This window comes from Geotrypetes seraphini, chromosome 13 (genome assembly GCF_902459505.1).
Source record: "Geotrypetes seraphini chromosome 13, aGeoSer1.1, whole genome shotgun sequence".
Taxonomy (NCBI): Eukaryota; Metazoa; Chordata; class Amphibia; order Gymnophiona; family Dermophiidae; genus Geotrypetes; species Geotrypetes seraphini.
The window spans coordinates 83,399,323-83,416,003 of NC_047096.1; the positions used below are offsets into that span (position 1 = coordinate 83,399,323).

The following is a 16,681-nucleotide window of genomic DNA, read 5'->3' on the forward strand; positions in this document are numbered from 1 at the left end:
CTTGGTAGACTTACAAGCTCAGGTCAAAGACCTTGAGAACAGGTCTCGATGCAATAACTTGAGATTTAAAGGAATTCCAGAGACTAAACAATACAAGGATTGCAAACAGGCCATGCAAGAGTTTTGCAGCCTTTTACTCAGTTCGGAGGGAGTGCCTGACCCAACTTCTATTACACTTTTGAGAGCTCACAGATCAAACCACAACCTCTTTTCTCTGGAGAGAAAAGAAGACGGTTGGTCCCTCACTCACACAGATGGTAAAGCACCCGCACATGCATGGTTGAGTGCTGCCAAAGGGCTCCGTCAAAAGACATAACCAAGTTGTGAGATATGGCCTACTTGTTCTCAGAAAAACTCCTTGAAAGAAACAATCATTACTTCATGTCAAGGCACTTGGAATACCCTGTGTATACCAACATGACTGACCTAGCATTACAATTTAGGATTACAATTCCAGAATGTAGTGATATATCCACTCTCTCTCACACTAACTTCAATTACAGATTTTCACAGAGAGCAGGGCTGGCTCAAGATGCTGGCAATTAGGGACACCAACATAACCAGCTTCTGACATCATCTAATGTACAGTTTAAATCTTTTTTTCCCCCCTTCTCTCCATGGGCCAAGTATCTCTTTCCCCTGTCCTCCTCTCTGCAAGTACAGCACTGTTTTTTCATAAAGTACAAATCGCAGAAAGAGGAAGACAGACAAAAATAGCTGGAAAAGTTAAGAGGCTAGTCAGGAAAATAAAGATACAAATGGAAGAAAAAATAGCTGACACGGTAAAATGGGGAAATAAGACTTTATTTTTTTAGATATATCAGTGATAGGAAGAAGTGCAAAAGTGACATTGTTAGACCCAAAAGTGAAAGGGAGGAATATGTAGAAGCTGGTAAAGAAAAGGCTGAATTGCTTAAATATATTTCTGTTCTGTGTTCACGGTTGAAGATCTGGGAGTGGGACCACAAAAGCAAATAGGATGGTGGAGTGGAAGACTGATCGATTTTCAGAGCATTGTGTTCGTGAGGAGTTAGCTATATTAAAGGTAGACAAAGCGATGGGGGTCAGATGATGTACATTCAAGGGTGCTGAAAAAAACTTAGGGAAGTTCTGGTGGCTCTGCAGACTGACCTTTTCAATGCTTCTCTAGAGTCGGGAGTGATATCGGAGGACTGGAGAAGGGCAGATGTGGTCCCTCTCCACAAAAGTGAAAGAAAGGAAGAAATAGGGAATTACAGGGGTAAGTCTGACTTCTGTGGTAAGCAAATTAATGGAAACGCTTTTAAAACAGAGAATGGTGAAGTTTCTGGAATCTGGTGGATTACAGGACCAGAGGCAACTTGGATTCACTAGAGGTAGGTCTTGTCAGACAAATCTGATCAATTTCTTTGACTGGGTAAATAGAGAATTAGGGTAGAGGGAGTACACTAGATGTGGTATACTTAGATTCTAGCTAAGTCTTTCACAGTGTTCCACAGTGCTCTTGGGATGGGCCCAAAGTGACGGGCTGGGTCAAGAACTGGTTAAGTGGAAGACGACAGAGGGTAGTGGTCAACGGAGATCGCCCTGAGAAAGGGGATGTTACCAGTGGTGTGTCTCAAGGATCTGTTCTTGAGCCTATTCTTTTTAACATATTTATAAACAATATTGCTGAAGGGCTATCAGGTAAGATTTGCCTCTTTATGGATGGTACCAAAATCTGCAATAGAGCAGACATTCAGGATGGTGAAGAATGGTCTGAAACTTGGCAGCTAAAATTTAATGCTAAGAAATACAAGGACATGCATTTGGGCTACAAAAACCCAAAGGAATGGTACAATTTAGGGGGTGAAGAACTTACATACATGACAGAAGAGCGGGACTTGGGTGTGATTGTATGTGATGATCTAAAGATGGCCAAACAGGTTGAAACCGCACCTTCATAAAGATATAAAAAGAATTGAATCGGTCCAGAGGAAGGCTACTAAAATGGTGTGTGGTCTTCGTGATAAGGAGTATGGGGACAGACTTAAAGATCTCAATCTGTATACTTTAGAGGAAAGGCAGGAGATGGGAGATATGATACAGACGTTTAAATACCTATATGTATGTGGCATAAATGCAGTTATAGTTATTTTATTTGATATACCGCCAATATTAACAAAAAAGTAAAATCAAAGGAAAATAATTTTAAAAAACACCACAAGAGGGAAATGTATATTGTACAATTAACAATACTAGACACAAGGTGGCAATCAAGGGCAGGAAAGGTTTACAATATCAAGAAGTAAGAACAAATAAGGTAAAAACAGGAGGATGGGGTAAAAATGCGAGAAGAAGAAAGCATGCACATGAGTCGAGTCTCTTTCATTTGAAAGGAAGCTCTGGAATGAGAGGGCACAGGATGAATTTGCCGTGATAGGCTCTGGAGTAGAGAGCTGCATGGGAACGGGGACGACGGGCATCCCGCGGGTTCCCCCTTTGGGTCACGGGGATCCCGTGGGGACACCCCCTAGGGTTGCGGGGATCCCATGGGGATCCCGCAGGGCTGTCGCGCGGCTCCTCTTCTCCCTACCTGCTCTGCTTGCAGCACCGAGCCGAATGGAAGTTTTCCCGACATCAGCGCTGATATCGGGAAGACTTCCGTTCGGCTCTCTGTGCTGCAGGTAGGGCAGGTAAGGAGAAGGAGAGTAGCCTCGCGGCTTGAGTGGCGTACCAAGGGAGGGGGCGGTCCGCCCCGGGTGCAGCACAGCCGGCCAGGTACCCTTACTTTTGTGGCGCTTCCCGACCGATAACAGGCCCGGTCCGACAAACCTCCCTGCCCTGTAGCCGCGAATCTAAATTACCTTCTTGCAGCAGCTGTAAGAAGGTAATTTAGATTCACGGTTAAGGGCAAAGAGGTTTGTCGGACCGGGCCTGTTCTGTTGTCGGGCGGGCGGGGAAGCGCCTCGAAGGTAAGGGGGCAGGGAGAGAGAAAGGGAGGAAAGGTGGAGTGGAGAGGAAAAGACGCTTAAGGGAAATGGGTAAAACTGAGGGGGGAGAAGGACGCTGAAAGCACTTAGGGAAGACAAAGGGGTGGAGAAGGACGCTGAAAGGACATGGGGAAGATGGGGGGATGGAGAAGGACGCTGAAAGGCCATGGGAAAGACAGAGGGGGGGAGAAGGACGCTGAAAGGACATGGGGAAGACAGAGGGGGGGAGAAGGACGCTGAAAGGACATGGGGAAGACAGAGGGGGGGAGAAGGACGCTGAAAGGACATGGGGAAGACAGAGGGGGGGGAGAAGGACGCTGAAAGGACATGGGGAAGACAGAGGGGGGGAGAAGGACGCTGAAAGGACATGGGGAAGACAGAGGGGGGGAGAAGGACGCTGAAAGGACATGGGGAAGACAGAGGGGGGAGAAGGACGCTGAAAGGACATGGGGAAGACAGAGGGGGGAGAAGGACGCTGAAAGGACATGGGGAAGACAGAGGGGGGAGAAGGACGCTGAAAGGACATGGGGAAGACAGAGGGGGAGAAGGACGCTGACAGGACATGGGGAAGATGGGGGGGAGAGGGACGCTGAAAGGAAATGGAGAAGAGAGAGTGGGGAGAAGACGCTGGCAGGGAAGAAGGCAGAGATGCCAGACTATGGTGGGAGCGGAGGGAAGATGGGTGCCAGACCAATTTGGAAGGGGGGAGAAAGGGAGAGGCACAGTAACAGAGCAAATGGAAGACGCAGAGGGAAGAGAGACAGTGGATGGAAGGAACTGAATGAGAACATGAGGAAAGCAGAAACCAGGCAACAAAGGTAGGAAAATAATTCTATTTCTTTTTTTTTTTTTTTGCTTCAGGATAAAGTAGTATATTAGTTGTGTTGATAAAAATTTATAAACATTAGAGACTCTGGTAGAAAGCCGTTTACAAAGTATGTATCCTTCCCAATTAATATTTCCATATTAATAAAGTCTTTTTGCTTATTTGTAAATGGGTTTCTACCAGAGCCTTTAATTCAGTAGCATAATTAAATGAAATAACTATTTCTGAAGTTTATAGGGACAGGTGGGGACAGAGGAGATTCCTCGCGGGGACGGGTGGGGACAGAGGGGATTCCTGGCGGGGATGGGTGGGGACGAAGGGATTCCTCACGGGGACAGGTGGGATACCTCACGGGGACGGGTGCGACTTTGGCGGGGACGGGTGGGATTTCTGTCCCCGCGCAACTATCTACTCTGGAGTAATCCAAGGAAATACTTTTTTTACAGAAAGGGTGGTAGATGCATGGAACAGTCTCCCGGAAGAACTGGTGGAGACAGAGACTGTCTGAATTCAAGAAGACGTGGGCTAGGCACGTGTGATCTCTTACAGAGAGGAAGAGATAATGGTTACTGCGGATGGGCAGACTAGATGGGCCATTTGGCCTTTATCTGCCATCATGTTTCTATGTTTTACTTCTCACTCCTCCGCAGTCCTGTAAAGTTTATGTCTGTTGCCAGCAGTGTTGGCAGTAGCAGTAATATAGCAGGCTGCCTTCGTCCAGCTCCTGGATGTTCTCTCTGCATGTCCTGTCTCCTGTGATGCAATTTTCTGTTGGTGGGGCATGGTAGAGGGAAGACCCAGGGGTTGGTTGAAGGTAGTCCATAATGCTACTGCTGCTGGCAATCGAAAAACTTTGCAGGACCACTGGGGTGTGAGAGGTGAGGAAGGAGGTCAGAGGGGGGGAAGAGATGCCAGCCCAAGGAAGGAAGAGGTGCGGACCCCACAAGGGGAAGGAGGGGGGGGGCAGGTGCTGCCAAAGCAATTTGGCTCAGGGCACCACTACCCCTTCAGTTGGCCTTAAAGAGCATTCTGAATAGACCAGTCTTATGCAAAATCTGGAAGCATATAAGAAAGGAAAATTACTATGTGTCCCGAATTTCACACAACATTGCTGGTTCCATTAACTACTTTAGTCTCTCATTTATCTAATTGTTTGACGTAAGCATAGTATAAGGAATACAGCCTGGACTAACAGATACCTTTTTTGAGGGGGTTCCTGTGGGTGGCACATCAATGATTGCAGAATTGGTATAGCTCTGTAAATAAGAGCCATCTCCGGGGCTTGGGGTTTCTAGTGGCAAAATTCCAAAACTGTGGAGGCAGAAAAATGGATGTTAAATGAAGAACGCAATCCAGTTGATCCTCATCTCTGCCTTGGAGCAGGGCCACCCCAATGAGCACTTCAAATCAGACAATTTTACCTTTCAGGAGAGCACACATGGCTCTCAATTCTTGCGTCTGAACTGTTTGGTAACTTAAGGAAAGAAAAATGACCTTTGATATTTACCGAAAATAAAATATCTTTTTAAAATCTAGATGTGGTCAATATTAAGCTACAAAAAACTTGATAATATAATATTTGTACAGCAATTTAATGACTTCTAGCTGCGGGCTTTATTTTCTACAAGAAAAAAAATGCAACATAGCAATTTAAACAGGTAGCAAAATTCCGTGGTTATCTGCAAGCAACGCATTGGGGTCTGTATCCAAATAAGCTTTGCAGCAATTAGTAATGTGCTAAAAGGATAACACAAATCCTAATGATCCAATCTTTCTTTCTCTACTCCTCTTTGGATCTCTTTAATTTGTAATAAAACATCAAAATACGACACATACATACACAATTTAAAGCTGATAACTCATTCTAGACATGAACCAGATTACTATCCCCATGAATCATGTACAGTGCCCCACCTGCTCTGGAAATACCGTGAACAGATATAAAAAGGAGCATACACCATGGGAGGCTCCAATACCACCTTCTTCATAAGATTAAGTAGTATCTGAGATTCAGAACATGTGTTCCTCACCTGGGTGTCAGTGGGCTAAGAGCAGCTGGTCCTCCTAGTAAGTTCCTTCCACTTTTTGGTTTATTCTGAACATGTTTAGCCAGTATGGCTGTTCCTGTCCCAAGAGGGAACAAGTCAGGAGAAATCAAAGCAGAATCTATGTAAGACATTGAGGAATCTGTATTCAAAGAGTACTTTGAATTGGAGGACTCCAGATTCAATCTATTTAATTCCTGAAAATAAAAATAAGGTTTTTTTGTAGGGTTTTTTAGTTAGTTTGTTTTTTTTAGATAATTTTGTTAATTGCTGCTATTCATACAATAATTTAAAGCATTAGTGACCCTCTCTGTGAAAACATGACTAAAGTCACTACACTTAGCTCATATATTCTGAAGGACTATAAATGTATTTGAGATATCAGCACATAAAATTATTGAAGCTATCAAATGCCCCAAGTTTGATTATTGTAATATAATATTGTTTATCTAGGACTTTTCAAGAACTTATTGAAGAGGATTCAAACTGTTTAAAATGTAGTGGTGTTTTTGATTTATACCTTGAAGAAATTCAATAGGATCTCTCACCTTCTTTCACTGTCTTGCACTGGCTCCCAGTAAAGGCCAAAATCCTCTTCAAGTTGTACTGCTCAATGTTCAAAATTCTGAACCATTTGATGTTTACCAATATTCTTATTATTTCTAAGCCCCAGGAGGGTTATACTAAAAAGCAGTTACTTACTGTTAACAGGTGTTATCCAGGGACAGCAGGCATATAGTCTCACTGATGGGTGACGCCACCAATGGAGCCCCGGTACGGACACTTGAAAAGTGAATTGCAACTTTAAGTTTAGAAAGTTCGCGATTAGCCTGCGCCACCCATGTGCGGGTGCCTTCCCACCCGACGTAAGCGCACGATCCCTCAGTTAAGATAAGTCAGCTAAGGGAGCCAGGAAGAGTGGCTCAACTAAGATGACGGCTGGTGACTGGAGTTAAGACGCCATAGACTTGTTCGGGAGCAATATTTCCTACCGTTTCTATGGTTAAATGGAAATCTAAATCCTGGGTTTTCCCGGAGGAATCTTTGGTGGTAATGGGCCTGATGGATACTTTTCTCCAGCGTGGTGCTCAAACAAGTGAACCGGAGCTTTCCTCGGCTGCGACAGGCACGCAAGCTGAAGCGTCGGCACTCTCTCTCGCGACTGCAACTCTATCTCCAGAGGAGCGGAGTCCTCCGAGTCACCCTGGGGTACTGGAGAAGAAATCGGAGGAAGGAACGCCTCTGAGTATTCTCTTACCCAACCAGCTGAGTGCGGTAGTCGACTCTGCAGGGGGAATAGAGAAGCCTATACTTCCAACGGAGCACTCTGAGGAACTGAAGCAGCGGATCCCTGAAGATTTCCTTAAGCTGAATTCCCCTTCTGTTGAGGTTACAGGTACTTTACTTTCTTCAGAGGGCCCTGGTTTAGAGCTGGTACCAATGCAAAGACCCAAGGTTTTAATATGGAAACACTCTGGGATGCAATATCCAATTTGCAACTCTCTTTGGGGACTCAAATGCAGCAACTTACTGTACGTTACACTACGGTTGTTTCAGAAAATTTGGATCTAAAAAATAGACTATCTAACCTGGAAAACAAAGTTGATGGACATGAGACTATAGTACAAACTGTGGAATCCCAGGCCTTAACATGGGTTTAGGGACAGTGTAAACCTTAATTTTAAGGTGGAATTGCTGGAAAACATGACCAGGAGATTACAAACTTTCCCAAAAATACCACTTACACCAGCGCAAGATATATTCAAGAAATATTTGCATGAAGACAGTTCCTAAGTCCTCTTATCTGCCTCTCTCAAAAATTTATTATTTACCAAGTAAACTTCCAGTTCAGAATCCAAACCAGCAGAATTTATCTGCTGATAGTTTGGATTTAACAAATTTCCTGGAGAGATCAGATAATGAGGTACCGGCAACTGCTACACTGCTTGTACAATTTGCAATTGATATGGACAGGGAATGGATGCTTAAGCTGTTTTTTTTTTTAATTTAAGGATATTCCATTTATGACAAAAATAGTGAGAATGTATCCAGATGTGTCACGATCTACACAAAAGAGAAGAAAACAGTTTCTCATTTTAAGACCTAGGGTATTACAGCTGGGTGTGACTTTTGTACTGAGATACCCCTGTAAATGTGTGATGATCTATCAAGGGAATAGATATGTCTTTTTTGAACTTCAACAGTTGTCAAAGCTTATTTCTGCCAAAGAGCAAAGTGTTGTAACTTCATGAGATTCCCTACCTCAGTATCAGCTCAGTGAAATAAAGTTTTAGAGCCCAGTTGGCCAAGAACTAACTATACAAACCGGTATATTTGATTCCTAGGTTTAGATTTGAATTTATGAAAGAATGTTTCCTTATATTTGTTTATTTGATGTATTTTTCAAAGATTTCAAAACTGGTATTGTATTATTTCTTTGTTTTTGACTAAATGCTTTGTCAAAAAGCATAAAAGGTAAATAAAGCATTAAAAAAAAAAAAGATAAGCCAGCTAAGAAACCAACCAGGAGAGGTGGGTGGGTTGTGAGAATAGCTGCCTGCTGTCCCTGGATAACACCTGTTACGGTAAGTAACTGTGCTTTATTCCAGGACAAGCATGCAGCATATTCTCACAAATGGGTGCCCTCTAAGCTAACCAGAATGGGATGGTGGGAGTGTTGGCAAATTTAGAATAAATTTTGTAATACTGCCTGGCCAAAGTGGCCATCTCGTCTGGAAAAAGAATCCAGACAATAATGAGAGGTGAGTGTATGAACCGAGGACCAAGTAGCAGCTTTGACACACGAGGAGAGGAGAGGAGAGGAGCAGTATAGGGATTCCCCTGTTCGGTGCCGAGGAGAGAAGCAGCATCGGGCCAAACACAGGAGGAAGCAGAAAGCGGCGAGAGTTCACTCCGCCCACCTCCACCGCGTCGAAGGCAGCGCCAGACTCCCTCTTGAAAGGGGAGGAGCCAGCGCAGCACACACGGCCGAGGAGAGGAACAGCGTCAGGGTTCCCCTGTTCGGTGCCGAGGAGTGAAGCAACGTCGGGCCGAACACAGGAGGAGAAGGAACAGAGGAGGAAGCAGAAGGCTCGGGGAAGCGGTGAGAGTTCGCTCTGCCCACCCCCACTGCATCAGAGGCAGCGCAAGACTCCCTCTTAAAAGGGGAGGAGCCAGCGAGGCCGAGGAAAGGAGAAGCGTCAGGGTTCCCCTGTTCGGTGCCGAGGAGAGAAGCAGCGTTAGACGAACACAGGAGGGGAAGGAACACAGGAGGAAGCAGAAGGATTGGGGAAGCGGCGAGAGTTCTCTCCGCCCACCCCCACCGCGTCAGAGGCTCCTCTTGAAAGGGGAGGAGCCAGCACAGCACACACGGCCGGGGAGAGGAGCAGCGTCGGGGTTTCCCTGTTCGGTGCCGCGTCGAGCTGAACACAGGAGGGAAGGAACACAGGAGGAAGCAGAAGACTTGGGAAAGCGGCGAGAGTTCTCTCCGCCCACCCCCACCGCGTCGAAGGCAGCACCGGACTCCCTCTTGAAAAGGGAGGAGCCAGCGCAGCACACACGGCCGAGGAGAGGAGCAGCGTCAGGGTTCCCCTGTTCGGTGCCGAGGAGTGAAGCAATGTCAGGCTGAACACAGGAGGAGAAGGAACAGAGGAGGAAGCAGAAGGCTCGGGGAAGCGGTGAGAGTTCGCTCCGCCCACCCCCACCGCATCAGAGGCAGCGCCAGACTCCCTCTTAAAAGGGGAGGAGCCAGCGAGGCCGAGGAAAGGAGAAGCGTCAGGGTTCCCCTGTTCGGTGCCGAGGAGAGAAGCAGCGTTGGGCCGAACACAGGAGGGGAAGGAACACAGGAGGAAGCAGAAGGATTGGGGAAGCAAGAGTTCTCTCCGCCTACCCCCACCGCGTCAGAGGCTCCTCTTGAAAGGGGAGGAGCCAGCACAGCACACACGGCCGGGGAGAAGAGCAGCATCGGGGTTTCCCTGTTCGGTGCCGCGTCGGGCTGAACACAGGAGGAAGCAGAAGACTCGGAAAAGCGGCGAGAGTTGGCTACACCCACCCCCACCACGTCAGAGGCAGCGCCGGACTCCCTCTTAAAAGTGGATGAGCCAAAGGCGCCCAGCCGTTCGGCACGCAGCGAAGGCGAGCGGCAAAGGCACTCGCCTTAGCGAGAGCGCCTTTGCGAAAGGCCTCAAGAAAGGCCAAGTCACTACATCCAAGAGCATCAGGGAAGGACTGAAAGGTAAGGAAGAAGCAGGCACAGAAGGAACGAACGCACACAAGTAACAGTAAGGTAAGGCAAGGTGGAGAGCAAAGCCAGCACACACAAGAAGAAAGCAGGAAGCAGGCACAGAAGGAAGCAGGCACAGAAGGAACACGTAATCTTAACTGTTATCTTAAAGTAGGAACGACAATGGAAGCAGAGGGAAACCAGAAGATGAGCTTTCCAGTGTTCTGCACAAACTGTCATATGTATAACTACCTCCCCTCGGGGAGGATGTCATATGTATGACTACCTCCCCTCGGGGAGGCAGTCATATGTATGCGGTCGGTGTCAGGAGCTGAAAAGCTTGAAGAAGGAAGTCAAGCGACTAGAGTACAAGATACAGGAGGTAGAAGGACTTTACAACACGGAGGACCCAATCAAGACAGCTGAAGACTTCATGAGTGAGAGACACATCGAGAAGGAAGTCAGGGAACTTGAGAAATTCATTGAGGAAGCATACAGGAGCAGGGTGGAAGAGAACGAACTTCAGATGAAAGATGAAGTTATACCAACACCAACATGGAAGGGAGAACAAGAAGCAGATGACCTCAAAGAAAACACCCACAGAGGAATACCGCATGAGGGGGAGGAATTGGCTAGTCAATGTCCAGAAGAAGAAAGAACGAAGCACACCGAGGACATTGACCTGAGACCAAAGCGAAAATTGAAGAAGGGAAAGTCAGCGATCCTAGTGGGAGACTCGATCCTGAGGCATGTGGACAGCCACATAGCAGGAGGGAGAGAGGATCGACTGGTAACCTGCCTCCCAGGAGCAAGGAACAAGGACATCGTGGACAAAATTGGAAAGATCCTGGAAGGAGCAGATGCGGAAGAGACCACAATAATGATCCACATCGGGACGAATGATATCAGCAGGAGAAACTACAGAAGAAGCACACTGATAGAACAGTTCACGATTCTGGGAAGGAAGCTGAAGATGAGGACCCAGAAGATAGCGTTCTCAGAGATCCTACCAGTACCAAGGGCAGATGTGAAAAGGCAGGAGGAACTACAATCAATAAATGCGTGGATGAGGAAATGGTGTGAGGAAGAAGGATTCCACTTCATGAGGAACTGGACAACGTTCTGGGGCAAGAGCAAGCTCTACAGGAAGGATGGACTGCACCTGAGCGCAGCGGGAACCAGACTTCTAGCAAACAACGTCAAGAGAGGAATAGAACAGGTTTTAAACTAAGAGGAAGTGGAAAGCCGACAGTTGACCAAGCGTCGACGATTCGGAAGAAGGTATCCCCTGAACATACTAAGGGGAAACAAGGCTGGGAAGAAACAAGAGACAAATTGCAGGAGTCAACTAACCCAGAAGAGGAGGATAGAAGGATTGTGTCAAATGAGAAGACATTAAAGACCGAAGCACAGGGAAAGGAAATGAAGACAACAAAATACCAGGATCTAAATTGCATATATACTAATGCAAGGAGCCTAAGATACAAAATGGTGGAACTAGAAGCTGTGGCTAATGCAGAGGACATAGACATCATTGGAATCTCTGAAACATGGTGGAATGAGGAAAGCAAATGGGATACAGCACTGCCGGGGTACAAGCTCTATCGCCAGGATAGGTCAGGACAGAAAGGAGGTGGAATAGCACTACATATAAAAGAAAGCATACAATCGAGAAGAATGGACACAGCAGAGACGACTAACAAGCTAGAATCGCTATATGTTAAAATACCGGGAAGGAAAGGGCCAGAAATAAAGATGGGCTTATACTATCGTCCACCCAGGCAAACCGGACATATCGATGAAGAAATGGAAGCCGAGATGAAGCGAGAATGCAAGTTTCAAGTTTCAAGTTTATTAAAAATTTGATTAATCGCTTAATCTACATTCTAAGCGATGTACATGTTATTAAAATTACAATAAAAAAGGGGAATAATATACTAAATAAGACTGAACACATTATTGACAGAAAAAATACAAAACATGATACATAAGGAAAAGGAGGGGTAAAAGTTACAATATATGTTAAAGATAGAAAAAAACAGGTAAGGAAAATACATGAGGAAGGGAAAAAACTGAATATTTCAGTAAAAGATTAGAGGTAAAAGAATTGTTATTAATTTGTGTAGAAAGGATTAAATAGAAAAGGCATCTTTAAAGAGAAAACTCTTCAGGTTACCTTTGAATTTTTCTATGTTTGTTTCTTCCCTTAGATAGATAGGGAGAGAATTCCAGATTTGGGGTGCTGAAACAGAAAAGATAACTTGTCGTCGAGTATTTATGAATTTAAGAGAGGGGACCGATAGCAGATGTTGTTCTGTGGATCTTAATGTTCGATTAGTAGTATATGGAATCAAATATTTGTGAATGAATGCTGGGGTTTTGAAAAGAAGAGTTTTGTATGTAAGCAGGCATATTTTATAAGAAACTCGGTGGGTGACTGGTAACCAATGTGCTTCCCTAAGAAGAGGTGTCACATGGTCAAATTTCCTTGCTTTTGTAATCAATTTTATAGATGTGTTTTGAATAATCTGAAGGCGTTTAAGTTCCTTTTGAGCAATACCATTATACAGAGAATTACAATAATCTATTCTGGATAAAACGAAAGAATGGATAAGAATTTTAAGAGACTTTTCACAAAGAAATTGGGAAATAGAACGAATTTGTCTGAGCCTAAAAAAAGATAACTTGACGACACTGCTGATATGATCGTGAAAAGTGAGTTTATTATCAAATATAATCCCTAAGATTTTTATTTTTTTGACTTCTTGTAACGGCAACACGGTTATTATGGCAAACTTCAACTACCTCGGGATAGACTTGAGTCTTGGAAGCTCTAGATGCGCTAGGGAGACAGAATTCCTGAAGGCTACACAAGATTGCTTAATGGAGCAGTCACCGAAAAAATTATTCATTCTCAATTGTCAGAATTCTTCGATCAAACACATGCCCTACATCCTTATCAAACCGGCTTTCGAACTTCACATTCCACTGAATTATCTTTACTTGGTCTTATTACAACTATACAATACTTTCACGATCACCTAAAATCGGTTATACTAATTTCCCTTGATTTATCTGCAGCATTTGACACCATCGACCATTCTTTACTTTTATCTAGATTAGCAGATTGTAGTATCACAGGTCACGCTCTCAACTGGTTTATATCCTACTTTCACCAACGTAACTTTAAAGTTTATGTAAAAAACCAAACTTCTTCTCCGGTAACTCAATCTTTTGGAGTTCCTCAGGGCTCTATTTTATCCCCGCTATTATTCAATATCTTTCTAGCCCCTCTTCTTTCTCTTGCCCAATCACTAGGATTCTCAATTTTCGCTTATGCTGACGATATACAGCTGCTTTACCCGATCAACACTTTAAACCCTTCAGATATTAACGATCTAAATACCAAATTAGATACCATAAGTGATTGGCTCTTTTCAAATAAACTTTCACTCAACGTTGATAAATCCTGTGGTCTCCTTCTCCCCATTAAAAAATCCGAAACATTACCAGGAACAATATACATCAAATCCACACCATTACTCATGGATACTAAAATAAAATTACTAGGCGTTACATTGGATAGAGAGCTTACTTTTCATGACCACATAAGTTCAGTTGTAAAAACTTGTTTCTTTAAATTACGTATCATCCGTTCACTCAGTTCTATTCTAAATACCGACTCGATTAATATCCTAATTCATTCCTTAGTCATTTCCCACTTAGATTACTGTAATTCTCTTTTAAATGGTCTACCCCAAAAAGAACTTCGACGTTTACAACTCATTCAAAATACAGCAATTAAACTCATTTACAAAATAGGTAAGTTCGAACACGTCACCCCTCTTCTTAAAGAGGCTCATTGGCTCCCTGTCACCCACCGTATAATCTATAAAATCATACTGCTCTCTTTTAAAATCAAACTCTCCCACTTGCCTTTATTTCTTGATAAATTATTAATACCCCAAAGTTCTCCCCGTTCCTTAAGATCTACTGACCAAAAACTCCTTTTCATTCCATCCTTAAAAGAACCTACTATACTAGGTAAACTAATTTCGCTATAACTGCCCACACATTATGGAATTCTCTCCCTCAATTTCTCAGGGATGAATTTCATTTACCAAAATTTAAAACTAATCTTAAAACTTTCCTATTTCAAGATGCCTTTGACAAATCTTAATCTCTAATTTATTTATTTTTTTATCTCTTTCTCAAAACTACCCTTTACTTCAGCGCGTATCTCCTATACCATGCACCCTCATCCCTCATGTTCTACCCCTTCCCTCTATCTCATTTCTCCTAATATTATGTAACTTCTCCCCTCCTCCCCACTTATCCTCACTTTCAGGTTTGTCAGTATATGTTATATATGTTTTCTCTAATTTTTCAAATACACTAAACTACTACTTCTCTCTAATCTATTTTAAATTTTATTGTTAACCGGTCAGATATTTGTTTTATAATCGGGATATTAAAAACTAATAAATTTGAAACTTGAAACCAACGAGAGGAAATGCCACTCTGGATCTAATCCTAAATGGGTTAAGGGGGCCTGCAAAGGAAGTGGAAGTAGCTGGACCGTTGGGAAACAGCGATCATAATATGATCAAGTTCAAGGTTGAAGTAGGAATACCGAAAGGAAAGAGAACCATAACGACAACTTTTAACTTCAGGAAAGGAAACTACAAAGCAATGAGGGGAATGGTAAGGAAGAAACCTAGGAACATTTCCAAAAAATGGCAAACGGTAGAACATGCCTGGTCTTTTTTCAAGGACATGGTGAGTGAGGCGCAACATCTGTATATCCCCAGATTCAGAAAGGGGTGCAAAAAGAGTCAAACAAAAGACCAGGCATGGATAACTAATATAGTGAAGGAAGCGATAGGCAATAAGAAGATGTGTGCAGGCAGATAGAAAAACTAAAAACTGACAAATCCCGGGTTCGGATGGAATCCATCCAAGGGTTCGGAAGGAATTAAAGGAGGAGATAGCGGAACTACTGCAGCAAATTTGCAACCTATCCCTGAAAACAGGCGTGATCCCGGAGGATTGGAAGATAGTCAATGTTACGCCCATCTTTAAAAAGGGATCAAGAGGTGACCCGGGAAACTACAGACCGGTGAGTCTGACCTCTGTTCCGGGGAAAATGGTGGAAGCACTGATAAAAGAAAACATCGATGAACATTTTGAAAGAAACGGACTTCTGATAACCAGCCAACATGGTTTCTGCAAGGGGAGATCGTGCCTAACTAACTTATTGCACTTCTTCGAAGGAATTAACAAACGGATGGACAAAGGAGACCCCATAGACATCATATATCTAGATTTCCAAAAAGCCTTTGACAAGGTGCCTCATGAATGTCTACTCTGGAAACTGAAGAATCATGGGGTGGACGGAGACGTACATAGATGGATCAGAAACTGGTTGGCGGGTAGGAAACAGAAGGTAGGGGTGAAGGGCCACTACTTGGACTGGAGGAGGGTCACGAGTGGTGTTCCGCAGGGCTCGGTGCTCGGGACGCTGCTATTTAATATATTCATAAATGATCTAGAAACAGGGACGGAGTGCAAGATAATAAAAGTTGCAGACGACACCAAACTATTCAGTGGAGCTCGGACTAAGGAGGACTGTGAAGAATTGCAAAGGGACTTGAACAAACTAGGGGAATGGGTGACAAGATGGCAGATGAAGTTCAACATTGAGAAATGTAAAGTATTGCATGCGGGAAGCAGAAACCTGAGGTATAACTATACGATGGGAGGGATGTTATTGAATGAGAGTACCAAAGAAAGGGACTTGGGGGTAATGGTGGACATGACAATGAAGCCGACGGCACAGTGCCCAGCGGCCGCTAAAAGTGCGAATAGAATGCTAGATATAATCAAGAAGGGTATGACTACCAGAAAGAAAGAAGTTATCCTGCCGTTGTATCGGGCAATGGTGTGTCCGCATCTGGAGTACAGCGTCCAATATTGGTCGGTGTACCTTAAAAAGGATATGGCGTTACTCGAGAGGGTTCAGAGGAGAGTGACACGTCTGATAAAAGGTATGGAAAACCTTTCATACGCTTAGAGATTGGAGAAACTGGGTCTCTTTTCCCTGGAGAAGAAGAGCCTTAGAGGGGATATGATAGAGACCTACAAGATCATGAAGAGCATAGAGAGAGTAGAGAGGGACAGATTCTTCAAACTTTCAAAAAATAAAAGAACAAGAGGGCATTCGGAAAAGTTGAAAGGGGGCAGATTCAAAACAAATGCTAGGAAGTTCTTTACCCAACGTGTGGTAGACACCTGGAATGCACTTCCAGAGGACGTAATAGGGCAGAGTACGGTACTGGGGTTTAAGAAAGGAATGGACAATTTCCTGCTGGAAAAGGGGATAGAAGGGTATAGATAGAGGATTACTGCACAGGTTGGGCCACCGCATGAGCGGGCTGCTGGGCGTGATGGACCTCAGGTCTGAACCAGCTGAGGCATTGCTTATGTTCTCAATAGTAGATCTGAGGAAAGCTACAGAAGCTGCCATAGCACGGATTTTGTGAGCAGTGACACAACTCTCAAGAGGCAGTCCAGTCTGAGTATAGCAGAATGACATATAGGCAGCCAACCAGTTGGATATTGTCCATTTGGTGACAGG

General features: G+C 44.2%; 1 protein-coding gene across 1 annotated transcript in view; it reads right to left on the minus strand.

The window, feature by feature from the left end:
• The window catches only part of CDC27 (cell division cycle 27), a 275,220-nt gene that overhangs the window by 160,087 nt on the left and 98,452 nt on the right, over nt 1-16,681 (minus strand). Inside the window, 2 exon segments of the mRNA XM_033918006.1 lie at nt 4,977-5,088; nt 5,808-6,019. Coding sequence (XP_033773897.1) covers nt 4,977-5,088; nt 5,808-6,019 — 324 coding nt within the window.